We start from the raw sequence: 23,566 nt of genomic DNA, 5'->3' as shown, positions 1-23,566 counted from the left end.
TGCTCAGGTGAGGGTCAAGTGCCCCCTACTGGTGATATAGATAATGTAATGTTTTATGGTTGGCTGAGTTGCTGTGCGTCTGCATATTCCGCCCTGTTCGGGGTGTTTGTATCTGTGCCTTCGCCTGGACCTGTTGTGCAGAATATTACTCACCAATACCTATTCTCCGCAGGCAAACTCCGGCTGTCAATCCGGTGCGTCGGAGATCATCGACGAGAATGTCGCTGGTAAGACATGACTACAATGAAATTCTGAATGCATAGGCTGCTGCTATCCCGAATCTCTACTCCAAAAATTTACTTTTGAGTCACATATCTTCAGCGATGCATATTTAGCTATTAAATTTAGCATATTTAGCTATTATTGTAATGAGAACCTTAAAAACCTTAAAGCGGTATTAAACATTTACTAAATTGCAGGTTTCTTAGATGTGATGGCTGCATTCGTGTGTTTTTTTTTTTTTTAAGGCTTTTTTTATTTATTTTTTATTATTGTTTAGGCTTTTTTTTTTTTTTTTGTTTAGGCCTTTTATTATTTTTTAGACTTTTTTTTTTTTTTTTTAGGCTTTTATTTTATTTTTAGGCCTTTTTTATTTATTTAGGCTTTTTATTATTTTTTTTTTATTTTTTTTTAGGCTTCCCCCCCCCCCCACTCTGGACAATATGTCTGTTTTTCAACAGAACAGGCTCACCTGCAAATGTATCACAGGGTGGAAACAAACCATTGGGTGCTTACAATGATCAGCTTTCATTGATTCATTCAAAACCTTTATCCCGAAAGAAAATGTTGCTTGTATATGGGGGGCACAGTGGTGTAGTGGTTAGCACTCTCACCTAGCAGTAAGAAGGTCACTGGTTCAAATCCCAACCATGACACTACCTGCCTGGAGTTTGCATGTTCTCCCTGTGCCTGCGTGGGTTTCCTCCGGGTACTCCGGTTTCCTCCCACACTCCAAAGACATGCAGGTAGGTTAATTGGCTTCTGGCTTCTGTCCAAAATTGGCCCTAGTATGTGAATGGGGACCTTGGATTGTGGGCTCCTTGACGGTAGGGACTGTTGTGGGTGTAGCAATGCACAGGGAAAGGGACAATTGTAGACACTCACTCAGGTTGAACTGGATGGACTGGTGTCTTTATTCAACCTAACTAACTATGAAACTATGAAACTATAACTGCAGTGTGGGCTTCAATTCGTTAGTGTATATAAATCTGATAGAGTGCATCTAACACCACCCCCCCACACTGACAAGAATGCTGTCTTCCGTGCCTCCTGTGCTTATTCCTCCACAGTGGGGGCACTCTAATACAGGAGGTGTGTGTACAGGAGGCCAGATCACCAGGTGAAAGTGGAGGGGGAAAAAAAGGCTTAAAAAAATAAATAAATAAAAATGTATGCAGCCACCACATCTAATAATTGGTAAGCTGCAATATGTTAATTTTTTTTCTTTTTTTTATATTACCTTTTTTGTTGTGAGTTTAATACCACTTTAAAGTAAGAGTCCAGGGTTTTTTTTTTTGTTTTTTTGTTTGTTTGTTTTTTGGAGTCGTAGGGGAGCAGTAAAACCCCTGTTGGGTTTTTGCTGCTGTTCAGAGCTCCCTTAAAGCGAAAGTAAACCCATAGATGTAACAGTTAAAAAAAAAAAAAAAAAACACTTACCTTTCCGGCACATGTCAGGAATGTAGCTGTTACATTGGTTGCACTCTCAATCAAACTGTCAAACCATCCAATGGCTGGTGTCATAACTGATCACATGTGCAGCATCATGGCAATTGAAGATCAGAGGCCAAGATGGCAGCTTCCTTGGCTGAAACTATAGGAGGGTTTAGTTCTACTTTAAGAGATTTAGCCTCACTTCATGAGAAGGTAAGAGCAGTTTCTCCAGACAGGATGTGAAACAAAAAAAATAAATATATCTAACAGGATGAGGTCTGTTTTTAAAGCATTCACTGGACAAATGTTATACCCAGGGCCGGACTTACCATTGGGGTTGACTGGGCTCAAGCCCATGGGCCCCTCCCAATAGGGGACCCCGCCGAGATACATAGCCGAGTGTACTCGGCTCAGCTCCGCTCACAGTCACGTCCAGTCCCGCCCTATGATGGACATAACACAGGGATTGGGCGTGACTGTGAGCCGAGCTGAGTACACTCGGCTTTTCTCAGCTCCGCTCAGGACTGCAAGAGGACCTGAGAGCCGCTGTAATGACCTATTCGGCGACCCATCACAGTTTGCTATGAAAGTGGCGCTCCGTTGCTGCCATCTTGCTGCACCCCACACTCGTTTACAATAAGGATACACTAAGAAGGGGTAAAGCGGACATGTTGTTACACCCACTGGAGTTTTGCATTTTAGACGTATTTATAAGTTAGTATATAGTGAAATACAGTACTTACAACTCCGTCTGACTACTTAGATGTATAATTTTAAAAGCAGCAAACTTCTGTGGGATTAGTAAACCTGTGAGATGAGCAGGCTTGCCGCTGCTTTTAAAATTCAACATCTAAGTAGTCAGATGGAGTTCTAAGTCCTGTATTTCACTATATAAAGTCACTTTACTGTTTTAAATACGTGTAAAATGCAAAACTCCGGTGGGCGTAACAACATGTCCGCTTTACCCCTTCTTAGTGTATCCTTACTGTGGACGAGTGTGGGGTGTACCAAGATGGCGGCGACGGAACGTCACTTCCGTAGCAAACTGTGTGATGGGTCGCCGAATATGTCGTTACACCGCCGAGAGGATCTGAGAGAGACCGAGATACACAGGACTCTGTATCTCGGTGGCGCCATTTTTAAACTTCAAGGCTGCAGATGGACACTAATAAGGCTGCATTGATGGGCATTTAAATGTAATTTTTTTTTTTTTTTTTTTTTTCCTTAAACTTCCCTCCTAAACTTGGGGTGCGTCTTATACGCCGATAAATACAGTAATGTATAGAAGGTAGGGCCCGAAAGTGACTCAAGCCCAGGGGCACCCACCACCCTAAGTCCTGCCCTGGTTATACCCATTCTTGCACTAAGCCTACAGTCTGAAGTCACCACAAATGGACATCTTTTTACACCCACCGACAATGGCGGCTGGTGTTTGTTTTGTTTTTTCGTTTTGGGGGGGGGGGGGCAAACAACTGAACCCCCCCCCCCGCCGCATCTCAAAGGGCCTGGCTTCCACTGTGCATCTCCTTCTCTCCTCCTAGGCGTCCAAGAGGATCGCCTGTCCTTTCAGCCCCGCACTACCTGATTGGCTGGGAGGAGGATCAGTGTTGCAAATATTTGTTATTAATATTCATTTAATATTCACTGAGTGAGCCCCAGATGCTCTGCGTCCTGAGCCCACCCTATTTTGAAGCCTATTCGAGCCTCTGGCTCTAATCGGATGAGGTTATTTACATTATACTGATCAATTGCATGCTTGTCTTTTTCTTTTAAAGAAGGGGGGGGGGGGAGACGTGGCTCTCCAGTTCTAGGAGGTTGTCCATGGACAGCCTCCCGCATGCCCCCTGGGGCGTGCATAGGATGTGCATCGGTGCAGCGTGGCCTCATCAGTGCTACCTCATCGGCGCAACCTCCCCTGCGCCTCATGCATGGGGCCTTATGCGTGCGCCTCCCCTGCACCCGTCAATGCGGCCTCCCCTGCGCGTCAGTGCGGCCTCATCTATGCCAATCAGTTAAAAAGAAAAATTACCTACTTGCACAGTCTTACAACAGAGACTGATATATATATATATATATATATATATATATATATATATATATATATATATATATATATATATAATTAAAATAATATATTTTTTTGTGTTTAGCCAAAAATAAAAACCCCAGTGGTGATTAAATTCCACCAAAATAAAGCTCTATCTGTCTCAAAAAATGATACAAATTATACAAATTTACAGTGTTGCATGACTGTGCAAGTGCGACAGCGCAGAAAGCTGAAAATTTGGCCTAGGCAGGAAGGTGGGTGAAAGTGCTCGGTATTGAAGTAGTTAATTTTGTAAACCATATCAAATTGGTTACAAGATGCATTCAAAATATTCTTTAACATTTAGAAGATAACAAATCTAACATTTCTAAATTTTGCATTCTTCGCAGCCAAAGCACCAGCCTTATATGATGCCTCCTCCCCAGATGCACTACAATGGGCACTACAATGAGCCTTACACTTCTTCACAAGGTACATTTCTACATTTATTCTCCCCATCAATAGAAAATGATTTCTTGGTTGTTCTAATTAAATGATGCTTAACCACTTAAGGACAGAGCCTTTTTTTTTTTTTTTTTTTTAGATGTGTTGTTTACAAGTTAAAAACAGTTTTGTTTGCTAGAAAATTTCTTGGAACCCCCAAACATTATACATTTTTTCCTAACACCCTAGAAAATAAAATGGTGGTTGTTGCAATACTTTGTCACACTGTATTTTGAATTAAAAAATAAGACAACAGGGAAGTTAGCCCAATTTATTTGTATATTGTGAAAGATAATGTTACACGAGTAGATTGATACCTAACATGTCATGCTTCAAAATTGCGCCCGTTCGTGAAATGACGACAAAACATTAAAAAAATTCTACAGGTTGCATATTTTGAGTTAGAGGAGGTCTCAGGCTAGAATTATTGCTCTCGCTCTACCGATCGTGGCGATACCTCACATGTGTGGTTTGAACACAGTTTTCTTATGTGGCCGCTACTCACGTATGTGTTCGCTCCTGCACGCGAGCTCGGCAGGACGGGGATCGGTTAAAATCTTTTATTTTATTTTTATTTCTTTTAACTTTTTTTTTTTTTTTTTTTTTTTTTTTTTTTTTTTTTAAATGCGTCACTTTTATTCTTATTACAAGGAATGTTTACAATAGAAAAAAAAGCAGGACAGGACCTCTTAAATATGAGATCTGGGGTCAAAAACACCTCAGATCTCATATTTATAATCACACACACAGGCTGGACTTGTCTTTTTTTTTCCAACCTCACCTACTATGTAACTATATTTACACTAAAATGCAATAATATAAAAAAAAAAATGCCATTTAATTATTTTTTTTTTTTTAAATGGCCCTTTTTAAGAGCGATGGGCGGAAGTGACGCTTTGAGGTCGCTTCCGCCCTGCAATTTTATGGAGATAGGTGGGTACCATCTTCCCCTCACTCGTCTCCATGCCCAGCTAGTGACAGCATCCGATCGCCACTGCTGACGGCTCGGGTAAGCGGCAGATGGCAACGGAGTTGGGGGGGGCCTCTCCCGGAACAATAAAAGTGATCTCGCGGTGAATCTGCCACAGAGACCACTTTTATCTTGCTAGCTGCTGCCACAACAATGATATCCCCATTCAGAGTAAGGATGTATATGTGCGTGCGGCGGTCTGGAAGTGGTTAAAGCAACGCTAAACTCCTGGCTTAAAAATGTAAAAAAATTCTATTTCAGTATGTACTCTTAAAGTGATACTAATGATAAAAAAAAAAACACAAACATGTTCTACTTACCTGCCCTGTGTAATGGTCCTGCACAGAGCAGCCCTGATCCTCCTCTTCTCAGGTCCCCGGGTGGCGCTCCTGGCTCCTCCCCCCCACAGCAAGCCGCTCAGATAAGTATTAGAGGGGGCTGGGGGAGGGGGAGCTGCATACTGAAGGTTTTTTTTACCTTCATGTAAAGAATGCATGAAGGTAAAAAAACCTTTTGGCCTTTAGAACCACTTTAGGTTGAAGTTCCTTCTATAGCTCTCGGCCTCCTCTAAATCTCCATATTAAATCTTTTTATTTGCTACTGCCAACTTCCTGTTAGAGGGTGTCTTCGTTCATTCCCCATGATCCCACTGTAGGAATATCGCCATCCTCTCTTGCTCCCTCCCGAGATGGACTAGACATTATGGGGATTGGTTCACATGAACCCAACAAACGTGCGTGGCTCATTTCAAACAAATGGAAGTATGTGGGTAAAGTAGAGGTCCGGGAGCTCCACACTAATGCCCCGTACACACGGTTGGATTTTCCAACGGAAAATGTTCAGTGGGAGCTTTTTGTCGGAAATTCCAACCACGTGTAGGCTCCATCGGACATTTTCCATCTGAATTTCCGTCACATAAAATTTGAGATCTGGATCTCAAATTTTCCAACAATCCGTGGAAATTCCGATCGTGTGTACACAAAGTTCCACGCATGCTCGGAATAAAGCAGAAGAGCCGCACTGGCTATTGAACTTCATTTTTCTAGGCTCGTCGTACGTGTTGTACGTCACCGCGTTCTTGACGTTCGCAATTTCCGACCAACTTTGTGTGACTGTGTGTATGCAAGACAAGTTTGAGCCAACATCCGTCAGAAAAAATCTGTGGATTTTGTTGTCGAAATGTCTGATCAGATGTACGAGGCATAAGAAATAATTTAAAGAAAAATAGATTACAGGTCTATTAAGTAGTGGCTGTGCATGCAGTGGCGTCTCTACTATGGGCGTGCGCCTGTGGGCTGAAACCATCAGGGCCAACACCAGCATAAGCTCTGCTGATGCCATTGCCGCTGGTGCTATGCAAACACAGCATCCCGGGCACTTCTGAAGGAATGCCAGGTATGCTGTATTTGGCATAGCACTGGCGGTACTTGCAGGGACTTCCGCAAGCAAGTTGCGCTCGCTGGGACGTGATGCTGAGTGGGGGGAGAATGGTTTAGCAGAAGCAGGGCATACGGTAGGACCTGGCACAGGCTAAGGCTCCGCCCAAGTACAGTGCTGGCTTGCTGGTGCTCTGGTCCCAGGATGGAGGGAGGAGAGAGACCATGCTTCCCCCAAACTTTTCCTATGACTTACAGCTCCTCACTGCACCCCCCCCCCCCACCAGCTCCCCGATCCCTGGGCACCCTGTGGCACTGCTCCATAGTACTCATCATGTGGGGGGGGGGGGAGGGGCAAAGATCTGGGCTTCCCAAGTAACTACCCTCCTCTGGCTCACCTGTGCTGCCCATCCCCACCTCACCCTTGCTTTTTAACCCTCGGCCTGCTGCAATGCCATCATCCTCACACTTGGGCAACCTTGTGGGTTGTTTCCTTTTTAGGGTGTTGCCCTCCCTTTAAAATCAGTGAAACCCCCCCCCCCCCTTACGCTTCCGGTGTCCTCCATTCCTAGGAAGGGGGATCATGGTGAAAGCTCTGACATACAACTGTCATTGGCAGCAATGTACTTAGCCAAAATCTGCCTCCAATGGTTAAAAAAAAAAATATTGGGGGTTGGGGGGCCACCACGTTGTACCACTCCAGGTGACACCAACCCTAGTGACGCCACTGTGTGTATGGATTCTTTTTATTTTGGAGAACAAGGATATCTTTAATGTCATCTCAACCTATTTTTTTTATAGACTAGGGAAGGATTAAAAATCCTGGCAGGTTCTTTTTTTTGGTGTCCTATTGGAAAGATTTCCCTTTTGCTTCCTGTTTTAGAGACCTAACAGGAAGTGAGAGGAAAATAAGTGGACCATTGTAGACTGGACGTTGGAATATTTCCCCTTACTTCCTGTTCTGGCGGCAACTCAAAATTCTGGATTTTTTTTTTTTGTCACTTCCAGTCCTGGTGGTCACAGGACAAATAAAAACATAATTCTTCCCAGTGGGGACAAGGACAGCAGCAAGAAGAACCTAACCCTTCCCTGCTCTATACAAAAAAATAACGTTTTTAGATTTTAAGAAAATACGTAGTGGTTGTACATGACCAACTATTTATTTGTGTGTATTTGGACTATTGCAGACAATCTGCCTGTGTTTGTGAGCAATCAGAACGGATATTACTATCACTCCCAGACCAGCCTCGACCGCAGTCCTCATGACTTCAATGGTAGAATCCGCAATGGCAGCGTCTACAGCGCTCACAGCACCAACTCACTCAACACCCAACAACACTACATGCAGCCATCACCCATGTCCTCCAATCCCAGCATTACAGGAAGTGACATCATGAGGCAGGAGTACATCCCCACCCACCGGCACAGTGCCCTCATCCCTCCCTCTTACCGCCCGACTCCTGATTACGAGACGGTGATGAGGCAGCTGAACAGGGGCGTCATGCATTCGGATAGGCAGAGCCACTCGATGAGGAACCTCAACATCGGCAATTCCTATGCCTACAGTAGGCCGGATGCTTTGGTGTACAGTCAACCGGAAATCCGAGAGCATGCCCAGTTTACCTCCCCCCAGTCCCATCATTATCCATTCAACCTGAACTATAGTTTCCACAGCCAAACTCCCTACCCTTACCAGGCTGAACGACGCCCAGTAGTTGGAGCAGTAAGTGTCCCCGAACTGACCAATGTCCAGCTTCAGGCTCAAGACTACCCGGCCTCCAACATCATGAAAACTCAGGTATACCGGCCTCCTCCTCCATATCCATACCCATACCCACGCCCTGCCAACAGCACCCCGGATTTAACCCGGCATCATACAAGCAGCAGTAACCCTGACCTCATCACCAGGAGGGTCCACCATTCGGTGCAGATGTTCCAGGAGGATAGCCTTCCGGTGGCTCATTCCTTGCAAGAAGTCAGCGAGCCATTGACAGCGGCCCGCCATGCCCAACTTCAGAAGAGGAACAGCATAGAAATTGCAGGGCTGACCCATAGCTTTGAAGGCATAAGGGTGAAAGAACGGACTGCGTCTTCCTCTTCTGCCAACGTGGCACCGCAAAGGATCATGCCAACAGATTCACCAACCAATGTTTACATAGAACGCGCTAAAGAGGAGCAAGTTGCTGAACATGAAAGAGGCCGTTACGGGCACAAGAAGTCCCTCTCAGATGCCACCATGCTCATTCACAGCAGTGAGGATGATGATGATGACAATGAGGAAGAAGACAACAGGGCGAACGTCCCTCAAACAGCTCACTATGATCGGTCCCAACTCCGAACAGTCATGGAGACCTATCCAGATGAGTCGGAGCCCAGCTACCCATACAGCTCCGTGCCACTTAATCATTTACACATCTATGAGCACAAACCAGTGGAGGTGGAGAAAGAAAGGAGACAGACTGCCATCAGTCCTCTACAGTTTACAGGAGACCTCCTATCCAACAGGAGAGGGAGCGGCACAATACCTCCCTCCGTATCCGAGTCCAATCTCATAGCTGGCACGGTGACGTATAGAGTGAAAAAGGAGCCCATGAAAAAAAGGCCGGTGTCTGATGTCCTGTCCGGAAAGAAGGACATAGTTGAGGGTCTTCCACCTTCTGGGGTAAGTACAATTCCAGTCACTTTAATAATGATTGGGGGTTGGAAAATGATTTAATATTTAAGCTGCTTTAAAGGGAAGATTTCATGGTTTGGGGTCAGTTTTGTTGATGAAGCTGTAAGCTAATTTTTCCAAGTTTACTAAGCTAATATTAACTGCTTTGCTAATTAAAAGACTATTTAGAGCAGGGGTCTCAAACTGGTGGCCCTGCAGCTGTTGCGAAACTACAAGTCCCATGAGGCTTTGCAAGGCTGATAGTTTTAAGCATGACTCCCACACTCAGAGGCATGATGGGACTTGTAGTTTTGCAACAGCTGGAGGGCCGCCAGTTTGAGACCCCAGATTTAGAGAGTTCAAAAGTTGAAGCTTAGGCTGGCCATACATTTTACATTTCTCTTGAACAATTTTCCTTTACCAAAACCATATAATATGAGGTCAAACCTAAAACTTTTAAGTTTATTACAATCAGGGAGGCCATTGCACTATGTAGTAGACATGTGCAATTTGTTTCATTCCGAATTAGTTTTTTTTAACGAATTTCGACCAAATCGTTAATTTGGAAATAACCGAATTAACGAAAACTCGTTTATCGAACTTTTCCGAGTATTCGTAAATTTAAAAAAAAAAACGGAAATTTGGAAAATTCGAAAACCCGAAAATTCAAAAAATCTGAAATAATAACTATTAAATTATAGGTACTGGAATTTCCTTTCAAACGTGGCTGTTGGTGAACGTAATGAATATGAATTTTCCAAAATAACGAATGCCGTATCTGAACAAATGGAACGTAACTTCGAAAAAATTCATATTCGTTACGTTCACTATCAGACAGATTTGAAAGAAAATTCCAATACCTATAATTTAATAGTTAGTAATAGTGAAGTTATTGTTAGGTCAGATTTTAGAATTTTCGGGTTTTTCGAATTTCCGAATGTTTGTTGTTTTTTTGTTTTTTAATTCACGAATTGCGATCATACTGAATGACCCGAAGAACGAAAAAAACTAACAAATGAAACGAAAACAAATTAATTTTTCGGCAGTGCACATGTCTACTACGTAGTTGAAGGTAAATCTAAAGGTAATTGAATTCAAAAAATGTATAGCGTATGGCCAGCTTTAGACTACACCCATGGCTGGACTTTCTCTCTAATTGAATCTTCACAGAGCTCTGTCTGAATAGAGAAACGGACTGAATGCCAACAGTGTCGCACCTTGTATTAAATGTTTATTTGTAAATTAAGATTTTATATAAGTAGCAAAATAAAAATATAGTATATAAACTATCCATTCAAAAAGATATATCTTAAAAAATTTTACTCTGTGGTGTGTGTTCAATTTTATTTGTCCTAACAAGTTAGAATTTTACATTTGGGGTAATTTTTAAAGTTATGTTTTTAAACTGATCGTTTTATATATATATTTTTTTTTTTTGCTTATTTAAAATATTTATTTTACAAATAAACATGAACATAGGGGTACCAAAGACATGGATGTCCTAAAGCACTGTGGGATTTCTAAGAGAGACAATACAGCAGATGCTGTTTGCTTTCAGCATGTTTCTCTCTAGTTGAATATTTACAGAGCATTGTCTGAACAGAGGAAGTAGGAGGGGGGTTTGCTTAACTCCAATTCATTATTAAATCACCAAATGGTCAGCTATGGGTGTAGTTTGAGCTTTGTCCTGGTCATTGTAAAAATGGTGGCCTTCAGCTCTATCTTCTGGTTGAAATTGTCACAACTGCATAACTGAAAAAAAATATATAATAATAATAATTAATTTAAAACCCTGGTGACGCCACTGCTCTTGGCTCCTTCTCTTCTCCATGCACAACCATAGGAAGCGGTTTCCTGGAAAGGCCGCATTTGTGGGCTCGCTCCCGAGCCAGGCTGTGTGTATCTATAGACACACAAAGCGTGGCTCAGCCACTCCCTGTGCTCACAGGATTTGATTGGCAGGAGCCAATGCAAAAACCCTGTACACTTCCTTAAAGAACAGTATTTCTCTAAAATTAGTGGACATTTACTGCTGGAGCTTCTAAAAGGAGCAGAATATTTATTTGCCTTTTATTCCTTTTTAATTTTTTATTTTTTTTGTGCTTGTTTTATACTATTACAGGGCATGAAAAAAGGTATCCGAACAGAAGTTAAAAAAATGGGACCTTTGAAGCTTGCTGCTTGGAACGGTCTTGTCCTGCCCCGCATGCCGCTACCGGATGACGAGAGGGAGGAGCATCAAAGTGTAAAAGCGTCCAATGACGAGCGGGTAATTGGCATGCTTCAAAATCCTCTCACTGAGTGTCGCTCTGATTTGTCTATGGTGCTTTAAGACCTTGTTCACAAGGCTGGTAGTAAAAATGGGTGGTTGAGCAATGTTTTTAGCAGTGAAAACCTGACAGAGGTTCTAACCCTTTCCAAACTTTTTTGTCAACTTACAAGTGGCTTCCTTTCTAATTTTGTTGGCAAACTTCACTGCCTCTTTCCTCTCTTTGGTGTTGCATGGCTTGTCTATAACTGTGACTAGGTGCACACACCTGAAGTCCTTCATCTAACCATGTTATGTTTGTCACAGTGTAAAATTCTAGAGCAGCGGCTTGAACAAGGCATGGTCTTTACGGAGTATGAGCAGACCCTGAAGAAGCGACTGCCCGACACAGAGTGCTCCATAGCACGGCTGCCTGAGAATGCTGAGCGGAACCGGTTCCAGGATGTTCTGCCCTATGATGATACTCGGGTGGAATTGGTCCCAACTAAAGAAAATAACACCGGTTATATCAATGCCTCCCACATAAAGGTGAGTTCACTACCGTGTCATCTGCCACTTTCCCGCCACCTCCCCGTGTCATTTGCCACCTCACTCCCAACTTCCTCTGTCATTTTCCAACTCCCCCTGCTCCCCGTGTAATTTGCCACCTCCCCCGGCTCCTTGTGTCACTTACCACCTCCCCTGGCTCCCTGTGTCACCTGTCCCACAGCCCCCCTGGCTCACGGTGTCACCTTCCTGTCCCCCAGCTCACGGTGTCACTTGCCCTACAGCCCCCCGGCTCAAGGTGTCTCCTGCCCCCCCCGGCTCAAGGTGTCTCCTGCCCCCCCGGCTCAAGGTATCTCCTCCCCCCCCCCCCCGGCTCAAGGTGTCTCCTGCCCCCCCGGCTCAAGGTGTCTCCTGCCCCCCCCCCTCCCGGTTCAATGTGTCGCCTGCCCCCCCCCCCCGGTTCAAGGTGTCGCCTGCCCCCCCGGTTCAAGGTGTCGCCTGCCCCCCCGGTTCAAGGTGTCGCCTGCCCCCCCGGTTCAAGGTGTCGCCTGCCCCCCCGGTTCAAGGTGTCGCCTGCCCCCCCGGTTCAAGGTGTCGCCTGCCCCCCCCTGGTTCAAGGTGTCGCCTGCCCCCCCCGGTTCAAGGTGTCGCCTGCCCCCCCCCTGGTTCAAGGTGTCGCCTGCCCCCCCCCGGTTCAAGGTGTCGCCTGCCCCCCCCCTGGTTCAAGGTGTCGCCTGCCCCCCCCCTGGTTCAAGGTGTCGCCTGCCCCCCCCCCGGTTCAAGGTGTCGCCTGCCCCCCCCCCGGTTCAAGGTGTCGCCTGCCCCCCCCCCCCCGGTTCAAGGTGTCGCCTGCCCCCCCCCCCCCGGTTCAAGGTGTCGCCTGCCCCCCCCCCCGGTTCAAGGTGTCGCCTGCCCCCCCCCCCCCGGTTCAAGGTGTCGCCTGCCCCCCCCCCCCCCGGTTCAAGGTGTCGCCTGCCCCCCCCCGGTTCAAGGTGTCGCCTGCCCCCCCCCCGGTTCAAGGTGTCGCCTGCCCCCCCCCCGGTTCAAGGTGTCGCCTGCTCCCCCGGTTCAAGGTGTCGCCTGCTCCCCCGGTTCAAGGTGTCGCCTGCTCCCCCGGTTCAAGGTGTCGCCTGCCCCCCGTTCAAGGTGTCGCCTGCCCCACCAGTTCAAGGTGTCGCCTGTCGCCTGCCCCCCCGTTCAAGGTGTGGCCTGCCCCCCCCCGTTCAAGGTGTCGCCCGCCCCCCCCCCGTTCAAGGTGTCGCCCGCCCCCCCCCCCGGTTCAAGGTGTCGCCCGCCCCCCCCGGTTCAAGGTGTCGCCCGCCCCCCCCCGGTTCAAGGTGTCGCCCCCCCCCCCCCCCGGTTCAAGGTGTCGCCTGCCCCCCCCCCCGGTTCAAGGTGTCGCCTGCCCCCCCCCCCCCGGTTCAAGGTGTCGCCTGCCCCCCCCCCCCGGTTCAAGGTGTCGCCTGCTCCCCCCCGGTTCAAGGTGTCGCCTGCCCCCCCCGGTTCAAGGTGTCGCCTGCCCCCCCCCCCCCGGTTCAAGGTGTCGCCTGCCCCCCCCCCCGGTTCAAGGTGTCGCCTGCCCCCCCCCCCGGTTCAAGGTGTCGCCTGCCCCCCCCCCCCGGTTCAAGGTGTCGCCTGCCCCCCCCCCGGTTCAAGGTGTCGCCTGCCCCCCCCGGTTCAAGGTGTCGCCTGCCCCCCCCCCGGTTCAAGGTGTCGCCTGTCCCCCCCCCGGTTCAAGGTGTCGCCTGCCCCCCCCCCCGGTTCAAGGTGTCGCCTGCCCCCCCCCCCCGGCTCAAGGTGTCGCCTGCCCCCCCCCCCGGCTCAAGGTGTCGCCTGCCCCCCCCCCCCGGCTCAAGGTGTCGCCTGCCCCCCCCCCGGCTCAAGGTGTCGCCTGCCCCCCCCCCCCGGCTCAAGGTGTCGCCTGACCCCCCCGGCTCAAGGTGTTGCCTGCCCACCCGTCTCACGGTGACACCTGCTCCACTGCCGCCCCCCCCCCCCCCCCAAGGCTCGCGGTGTCACCTGCTTCACCGCCCATGGCTCTCATCACCCTGGTTCTCTCTATTTTTATGAATGAATCTGACTGTTTACCTTTTTTTATTTTGTAGGTAACTGTTGGCAGTGTGGAGTGGGATTACATCGCCACCCAAGGACCTCTGCAGAATACGTGTCAAGAATTCTGGCAGATGGTGTGGGAGCAGGGGGTAGCCATCATCGCCATGGTAACACTGGAAGAGGTAAGCTGCACCATTTATATTTACCATAGAAAAAAAAAAAAAAAAAGATGATTTTCTATTGCTTCATAATTTTGGGAAAAAGCCCATTTAGCAGTGGAAAATATGGAATATTTCTAAAGGGTTGTATGAACGTTTGACATTTAAATTTTGTTTTTATTCAACGTTTATTTAAATTTGCACCACTGTGCTTTGCCCATGAATGCCAATATTTTTATCTTTTTTTTTTCCAATTTGCACCAAAATCTTTTATTCTGTATTTTATTATCAATGAGGTTATACTGCTGCTACCCCCTTCAGATTTATTGCCATGGGAATATGGTATTGCTGTGATAGAAACACAAAATGTTTTCTAATATTTTTTTTTTTTTTTTAGGTTTAAGTTGTATCAAAACCCAAAAATCCTTTTTTTTTTTTTTTTCTCAAGTAGGAACTGGTTAGAAATCCTGTTGGGTGTCCCTGTGAGGAGATTTTTCTTCACTTCCTGTCCCAGGAAGTAAGAGGAAAATCTTTATAGCCTGAAGAGAATCCCACCCACAAACCAACCCTCCCCCCCAACAGTTGTTACCAAATCGGTCCAGATGCCAATTAAAGAGGGATTCCACCAAAAAAAAAAATATTAAAAGCCAGCAGCTATAAATACTACAGCTGCTGACTTTTAATAAATGGACACTCACCTGTCCCGGGTTCCAGCGATGCCGGCAGCTGAGGCCGATCGATCGCTCGGCCCTCGGCTGCTGCCGCCACCATTCTAGGTGAGGGAATCAGAAAGTGAAGCGAATCGGCTTCACTTCCCGGTTCCCTACTGCGCATGCGCGAGTTGCGCCGCGCAATAGGAAATCTCCGCGCTGTCACTGGGACCCGTGTGTGTCCCAGCAGACAGCGCGGCAGGACAGGAAATGGCGTAGACTCCCACGGGAGTCTATGCCCGGAAGTGGGTGTAAATACCTGTCTTTGACAGGTATCTCCACCCCCCTCCCCCCTGAAAGGTGTCAATTGTGACACCAGAGGGGGGGAGGGATCCGATCAGCGGAGGTTCCACTTTAGGGTGGAATCCCGCTTTAAGTGGTTTCTCATCTGGCAACTGGAGCAGTCATAGTATTTACCCCTCGGGATCCCTGAAATTTATCAATCCAATTCATGCTTCATTTAACAATTCCAAGCCCTGATGAAGGACCCCTGAACTCCCGAAATGCATTGTATTTTTATAAAATAAGATTAAAATTAAATCTGGACTATTGGTTCTGCTTTTCACATGTTCATCCTTGAATGCCCAAAATAAACTTATGACTGGGGTTCTAACCTCTCCCAATGCCACCCAAAGAAAAAATAAAAGTATTGCTCATACACACACTTTAAAGCTGAGTTCCACCCACTTTATAAACTTCTTCTCATTCTGTTGGTTATTGGGCATGTTTTCTGCGATGGTCATATTTTATTTATTTTTTCTCCTTTTAACTTACCATGATTTTAAGTATTTCCTTATCGCTTCCGCCTTCTTCCACCCGCGGACATCTCTGTCATATCCGGCGGCACACTGTCTCCTGGGAGCTTGGTATCATAATTCCCAGGAGTCAGTGTAGATCGCCACCGCTAATCATCACGAGATTAACAGACTCCTGCACTGGGAGCTGTGCGTACTGCGCATGCGTGACAATGGGCAGTGCATTCAGCAGCACCGTATCCCAGAAGGTTTATGTTTGTGGGCTTCACATGCCCACAAGCAAGATGGGAACCGCCAACAAAGAGAAAGCTAAGGTGATTTTTTTTTTTTATCTAAAATATTAACTTTATAAGAATAATGAGTGCCATGCGTGTATAGTATGATGTGAATGGATGCATAAAAAAAAAAAAAAGCGTATATGTCGTTTTAGACAAACGCTAAGGGTTAGTAAAAGTGTATTTTTTTTTTTTTAGTGTAAAATTTTGCCAAAATTTCCATTCCAAAACTCCAAACAGGAACATTGAACACTAGGTAATGAAGCATCATATGGCTACTTTCTAGAAGGTAAATAATTTCCCATATAACCATGTAGCCCAGGGGTAGGCAACCTTGGCCCTCCAGCTCTGGTCAAACTACGAATCCCATAATGCCTCTGCCTCTAGGAGTCATGCCTGTGATTGTCAGAGTCTTGCAATCTCTCACGGGACTTGTAGTTTCACCAGAGCTAGAGGGCCGAGGTTGCCTACAAACAAGGCAGAAGGCAAACATTTCAACCTATGGATTGTCTCCAGGGTAAAAGTTGTGTGAGATGGTTCCATTCCTTCTTATCCTATTTACCATGTAGCCAAAAAAAAAAAACCTATGAATTATTGGAGTACATTCAATGTAAAAGTTGGGTATTGTCATCTGGAATATTCCCAGTAAATCTCTCTTCTGTTTCTCCACCAGGAGGGAGGCCGGGAGAAGAGTTACCGATATTGGCCAAGGCTTGGATCAAGGCACAACACCGTCACCTATGGGAGGTTCAAGATCACTACCCGCTTCCGCACTGACTCCGGCTGTTACGCCACCACTGGCCTGAAGATAAAGCACCTGCTGACCGGGCAGGAGAGGACTGTGTGGCACCTGCAGTACACAGACTGGCCGGAACACGGACACCCTGAGGATCTGAAGGGCTTTCTCTGTAAGCTCCATACATTGTATTATCATGCCAATTTTAGAAAACGATTCTTTGTTGCTATGTGCAAACTCTCCTACAGCTCTTACCAAACTCATTTTCCTTCTAGAACCCTCAATGCTTTTCAGACAAGTCTTTCTATCCTCCATCTGGGAGTCCTCTCCCCTTCCCCATTTTCTCTACCTGAATAACAATCTAGCTAATTGAACAGGCAGAACCAAGGTCAATGGTTTGATCTGTATCAAACTGTATCTGTTTATTTTTATATCTATCAGTAGAGCGCAAACTGTCACACAACCAGTATGAACATGCAGCAACAATTAAAGCACACACTGGGCTTTCCGGGAGTAGTTCTGACTAGTGATGGCCGAACAACCCCCCCCCCCCCCCCCCCCCCCGGTTCAGTCCGTACCAGAACTCCCGAACATGAATAAAGTTCAGACCCCAGCCGTGAACCCTATTAGTCTATGGGACCCGAACTTGACAAATCAAAAGTCCTAATTTTGAAGGCTTATGTACAAATTATTGGCCATAAAAATGGTACCAATGGTACCATTTGGGTTGGTCCTCTTAGTTTGCCTGTAAAGTAGTGCATCTGTACTGCAAACTATTGCTGACAATACAAAAATATCAAACAGCGTGTCCCCCACCCCATAAAATCCATGGCAGACCCTCATCTGGGCATGCAGCCTTGCAGGTAAGGAAGGGGGGGATGAGTGGGCACACCCCCCCCCCCCCCCCCCCGAACCATACCATACCAGACCACATGCCCTCAAAATAGGAAGGTGCTTTGGGGAAGGCACAGTGTATTGTGGGGCGCTTGATGGGCCCTGCAAATCCTGAGTGTTCACCGAACAGGCAGTATTCGGGCCGAACTTATGCTCAGTTTCGAACTGCTTGCCAACACTAGTTATGTCATTGATTTTATTGCTCACCAATATTTTAGTGGGATGCAGCCTTGGGAAAAAATGGGCTGAGCTACATCAAAATGTTGGTGAACATTAAAGTGTTTGTATACTCATTTTTTTTACTTTTACCTACAAGCCTATAATAAGGTTTACTTGTAGGTAAAAAAAAAAATATCTCCTAAACCTGTACGGTTTAGGAGATATTCCCTCGGGATGCGCCACTGACTGCAGCAGCGCATGCGCACAAGGGGATTCTCGGGTGAAAGCCTGGCAGTGGCCGGATCCGGCCGGGATGAAATCTCCCGCGCGCATGCACGGGAGTGACGATATCGCAGCTCCGGCCACTCACAGCGCCGGAGCCGCGATACCCGGAAGAAACGGATTGGACCAGATGTCGGGGCCTAGTTCTAAGGTAAGTATTTCATAATGAGCTAGTATGCGGTGCATACTAGCTCCTTATGCCTTTTTCCTTTGCAGGTAGAAAAAAAAAAGAAAAAATCTGCGGGTTTACTCCTGCTTTAAGGGGTCCATATATAAATGTTTTCACATGTAGTTCACACATTTTCCCAATTGATTCAGATTAAAAAAATGTGTGAATCTTGGGTGAAAGGCAATAAATAGACCTCTAATGCCCCGTACACACGAGCGGACTTTTCGACATCCAAACTCCGACGGACTGAGTCCGGCGGACTATCCGCTCGTGTGTGGGCTGCAACGGACTTTAGCTTCGCAAAAGTCTGACGGACTTTAGAAATGAAGCATGCTTCAAATTTTCCCGACGGAACTCCGCCGGACCCGGTCCCTTCGAAAAATTCGCTCGTGTGTGTGCTACTCCGACGGACTAAAACCGATGCTAGGGCAGCTATTGGCTACTGTCTATGAACTTCCTACGTCGAATCCAGTCGTACGTCATCACGTTCGACTCCGTCGGAGTTTGGTGTGATGGTGTGTGGTCAAGTCCGTTCGGTCGAAAAGTCCGCCAGAACTCCGGCGGAACTCCGCTAGAACTCCGTCGGAAGTCTGTCAGACTTAATCCCTCTCGTGTGTACGGGGCATTAAAGTTAGTTTTAGCAAACATTTCTTATGAGTTTCTCATCTCTGTATCAAGAATTATATCTACACACAAAAATCTTTGTTTTTTTTTTAAATTTACCATGTAGATTCCCAGAGCACCATGGGTTAGCTGTAGACCAATTACAGGATAAACTGCCTTATGGCTGCCATGTTTTTAGTCTTCATGGTTCTCGACATGTGCATGTCGCACATATATGAAACCTATATTTTATTATTAATAATAATAATAATAATAATAATAATTATTATTATTAACATTATTATTATGTACCATTATTGTGATATATATTTATATATAATTAATCCTAAAAGGATGCTAAATGTTTGTTTTTATAGCTTTCAATTCATCCATTTTATTTCTTCGTATTTTCTTTTTTTTCAGCCTATCTGGAGGAGATCCAGTCCGTCCGGCGGCATACAAACAGCACAAATGACCCCAACACCCCAAATCCCCCAGTGCTCGTCCACTGCCATGCCGGTGTTGGCCGGACCGGAGTTGTGATCTTATCTGAGGTTATGATTGCATGTCTGGAGCACAACGAGGTGAGTACAACTAAAACCGATCCTGGCAAATCCAAACTCAAAAATAACTCAAAATGCAGCAGCTCAACCTGCCCAAAAATCCTTTTTTTTTTCTGCTCTTGTATTTCCTGGCTCATGTCTCACCATTCTTATTGCAGTTTTTTTTTGTTTTTTTTTTACTTTGATCAGTTTGTCTAAAATGACAGTATTACTGTAGATAAAAACTATACATTTTGTTCTATCCTTTAAAATTACACTAAAATTTGAATCTTGGTATAAGGCACTGCAAAGTTATTCACAAATTAATTTTATTTTATTTTTTTCAATATTGCGTTTCTTAATGCGACACTGAAAAAATTAAGCAAAATGAATAAAATAACAAAAAGTAACTTTTTTTTTTTTATATTTAATTTCTATTTTAATATTAGTTCTTAGAAAATGTCAGGAGGAAAAGAATAAAGTGTTACTAAACCCAAAACAGTAAAATCAGTCTGCACCTAAGGGGTTAATCTTCTGCATTGTATAAAAAGTCTGGTTGATCCTGTCTTCTCTGATCCTCCCCATCTTCCTCAATTTCCTGACTGATGGCACAGAGCCTTGGAGGCACTCTACACATGGTCAGTTTGGTGTGTATTGCTAGAGCATCTTTTTTTTTTAATTTTTTTTCCATTGGGAGGGTGCATGTGACTAGCACAAGGCCAATCTGCATTGTCAAGACAGAGGGTTGGAGGTTCTGCAGCCTCATAGGACAGAAAGAGGAGAATGAACTCCTCCTGAAAGCTTTAATCAGACACTGATAGAAGTCACAAGACTGCATATATACTGTTGATGAGAAAAGTTATTTTGCAGTTTGTTTACTAAAACAATTGCATTTCCATATTCTGTGTACTGTGGGAGACCAGATATAATGAATGCAGGCTTCTGGGTTTAGTTATACTTTAAGGCGAAAAGAGGAAGAAGGGGCTAATAAGGACTGATTAGGTTATTAAATTAGAACTAATTCCTTTATTTTACTTATCAGGTTACTTTAACTGGCATTCTATGCAGATGGGAGCTCATTCCCTTGATCTTCAGATGAATGAAATGGAGTAGATACAAATGTAACCAGGTTATTTTGAGTTTATAAAGATTGATCAGATGGAAGATAAATAATGTTACATTTTTATCTCTTGATTTCTTGTCTAAACAAGGTCTGTAAACAAAGTTACTTGGTATCTCTCGATTTTTCCCGACTGATCAATGTTTATAAACAATTTTACTGTGTATCTATCTCTGGTCTGAACAATGTTTATAAACAATGTTACTTTGTATCTCTCCTGTTCAATATTTATAACCCGCTTCTACAGCTGCTATAGTTACACTGCTACTCCCAGGCTGTCATTCTGACATTTTAGGAATTGCACGCACATGTGAAGGGGTTATTTTTGATTTGGTGATGCCCTAGGCAAAACTAAAATCGGGCAGCCCCATCTAAATTTGCCCCACCCCTTAGTGTTTAAGATCCATCCCTTCATCTAATAAACCCCAGACCCCTCCTCTTTAGGATCCAGCTCTTCTCTTAGAGCTCCACCTTCTGAGTGATATGACGTCCCCTCCTTCTCTCTGCTGGGTGGGGTGATCTCAGGTGCGGCACCTACAAGGGGTAGAGTCCAGGTAAAGAGGTTACTGCCGGGTGACATCACCAGGGTACTGATGGCTGCAGCTTGGTTACCAGGAAAGGAGCTTAAATAAACTATCAGAGGGTTGGTGTGAAGTGCGGTCCGCACCCCACATAGCAACTCCACTGCTGGTAGTGTCCCTTCTGCCTGGAGGGCGGTCCTGCCCCCCCCCCCCCCCCCGAAAAAATGCCGCCCATTGTGGCTAACTGTTTTTAATGCAGAAGTACAGTTAAATCACACTTGTTTAATAATAATAAAAGTAAATGTAGTCAAAACCTAGCCAGAGTTCAGGAACCGGAACGGATAGTCAGACAGGCCAAAACGTCAGGGAGCCAGAGATGAGTGTAGTAGACCAGCAAGCAGGATCTGGAGCCAGAAGTAAGGTCCGCTAAGCAAGTCTTTAACAGGAATACAGGAGAGCATCTCTAAAGATGTGACCAAGGTGAAGGCAGAGATCCTCTGGGCTGGACGTCTTAAGTAGGCAGGACTGACGAGCAGGATATCATCAACAGGTGAGACATTGTGGAGAGATAGCAGCTGGCAATTAGCCCACAGCTGTGCGGCCAGCTTTGAGAAGGAAGGGCTGAGCCCAGACCTGATAGCCTCCCCCCCTCAAACACCCTCCAAAACAACCTGTCAAAGTAGTGTGTGGTGGGACCAAGTTCAGATTTTGCTGCAAAAGTCAAGGTTTACATATAATTTGTATTTCTCTCTGGATCTCCTGACCATTTTACACTAAGGGGAGACCTCTGCTTAGATATGTATTCATCCTATACTGTCTGGATGGCTCCGATTAATGACTCTTAATTTTATTGTGCAGATGCTGGACATCCCGTTCATGCTGGACATGCTGCGGCAACAGCGGATGTTGATGGTGCAGACGATCGCCCAGTACACCTTCGTCTACAAGGTCCTGATCCAGTTTTTGAAAAGTTCCAGACTTATCTGAAAATCCCCCCCTTCAGCATCAGCGCAGATGCCTCCACCCCTGGCTGCAGAACAGACTGCCCCGTCTGTAGACAGTCGTCGATAAATTGCCGGGCGATTTATCTTCTGCCTTAGACGGGTAAACAGTGTTACATTTCAGTTGCAGTGGGGCTTCTAGTCCGTAATGCATTGAGCCATCGGCGGACTTGGAATCCTGACTGGCTGGGGGGTCTTATTTTTGGCAATTGGGCTGAGTTGTGCTAAGCTGAGATACGGACAATTGGAACTGGAATGTGAAGCCTCCTTCTCCTGCAGTGCCTGTATCTGCACCATAAGTTGTGGCCAGAAGAGGGCGCTCTGTTACATGCCCCCCCCCCCCCCCGGTGCCTTTCTAAATGCCTCTCTTTTCACAAGAGCAGGAATATCTCGGACTACGACGGAAGCAGTATTATACATAGCTGTGATTTTACTGGTTGAAATCAAGAACTGAGGCTTGTGATGTTTAAAGCACTTTTTTATTTTATTTTTTTCTGCTTTTTTTATATTTATGATGTTGCAAATATTTTAACCCATGGTGTTTTTTTTTTTTTTTTGTTTTTTTTTTTAAATTTTTACTTGTAATAGTGAGATTGCAGCTGTGTGCGGAGGCGAGGGCTGAAATACGATTCGTCAGCCTCCCAGGCGTTTTGTATCAATGACCTTGTGCGAGGGATTTGTAAGGTTTTTACTGGAATGAATTTGCAGATGCGTGAAATATTTGGGTTTTATACGAATTTTGCTGAATTTGAAGTGGTAAGAAATGTTTTCAGTTTTTTGCTTTTTAAGGAATGTACGCCCCTTTAGGTTCTCAGTGTATCTTTATCAAAATGTGTTTCCATTTTAAATTGCAAACCTTTTTTGGCAAAATGTGCCTGTAAGCACAGCTTAGACTTTGCATGCTAAGAAATGAGCTATGCAGGCAGCGATAACGTGGCTAGCTTGTGAAAATTAACTTAAAGGGTACCCCCCCCCATTTTTTATTTTTTTTTTATTCTTTTTTTTTATTCTTTTTTTTTTATTCTTTTTTTTTTTATTCATTTTTTTTTTTTAATTCATTTTTTTTATTTTATTCATTTTTTTTATTCATTTTATTTGTTTTTATTATTATTTTTGAGGCCTTACTCCTATAAAGTTTCCTCTCCTGTGCTGAAATGGCTTACTCTCTGATTTTACTGCACGCTGTGAGCCTCTCACAATGTGCATTAGAAGCTGCAGCAAGTCAGATAGAGCCCCACCTCATTTCATTTCCTCCCTAGCGAGAATGTCCCTAGCCCCTTTTATTCATTGGATTTCAGTTTTTTTCAATCACGGGGGTCCAGCATCACATGCCGGGTGTTACCTAAGGTGGTTTGCATGCAAATGCGGCCTACCTAGAAATGCCCACTCCGCCAGACTGACACCCACCCATCATGACATTTTGATATTTGCATAACTCCTCCCAAGAGCCAACCCACTGCTTGCATCAGGACTGGGGGGGTGTGTCTTGAGAGAAGTATTAAGGCAGTGTGCTGTGATATTTTAATGAAGCTACAGTGCTGTGAAAAAGTATTTGCTCCCTTCTTGATTTATTTTTTTGCATATTTCTCACACTAAAATGATTCAGATCATCAAACAAATTGTACTATTACACAAAGATAACCCGAGTAAATCCA

General features: G+C 45.3%; 1 protein-coding gene across 1 annotated transcript in view; it reads left to right on the top strand.

Moving 5' to 3' along the window:
• Positions 1–22,398, top strand: part of PTPN21 (protein tyrosine phosphatase non-receptor type 21) — a 105,920-nt gene extending 83,522 nt beyond the window's left edge. Inside the window, exons 11-19 of the mRNA XM_077463735.1 lie at positions 173–227; positions 4,087–4,168; positions 7,714–9,188; positions 11,302–11,448; positions 11,755–11,976; positions 14,040–14,168; positions 16,558–16,792; positions 19,151–19,311; positions 21,769–22,398. Of these exons, the coding sequence (XP_077319861.1) occupies positions 173–227; positions 4,087–4,168; positions 7,714–9,188; positions 11,302–11,448; positions 11,755–11,976; positions 14,040–14,168; positions 16,558–16,792; positions 19,151–19,311; positions 21,769–21,897 (2,635 nt within the window). The 3' untranslated portion in view covers positions 21,898–22,398. The remainder of the gene's footprint in view (positions 1–172; positions 228–4,086; positions 4,169–7,713; positions 9,189–11,301; positions 11,449–11,754; positions 11,977–14,039; positions 14,169–16,557; positions 16,793–19,150; positions 19,312–21,768) is intronic.
• The last annotated feature ends 1,168 nt before the right edge of the window (positions 22,399–23,566 follow it).

The sequence above is a fragment of the Lithobates pipiens genome, unplaced genomic scaffold (genome assembly GCF_037356315.1).
Source record: "Lithobates pipiens isolate NorthernLeopardFrog02 unplaced genomic scaffold, aLitPip1_a1.2 Scaffold_30, whole genome shotgun sequence".
Classification (NCBI taxonomy): Eukaryota; Metazoa; Chordata; class Amphibia; order Anura; family Ranidae; genus Lithobates; species Lithobates pipiens.
Note: the sequence above shows the minus strand (reverse complement) of the source record. Positions and strands in the feature narration are given on the sequence as shown.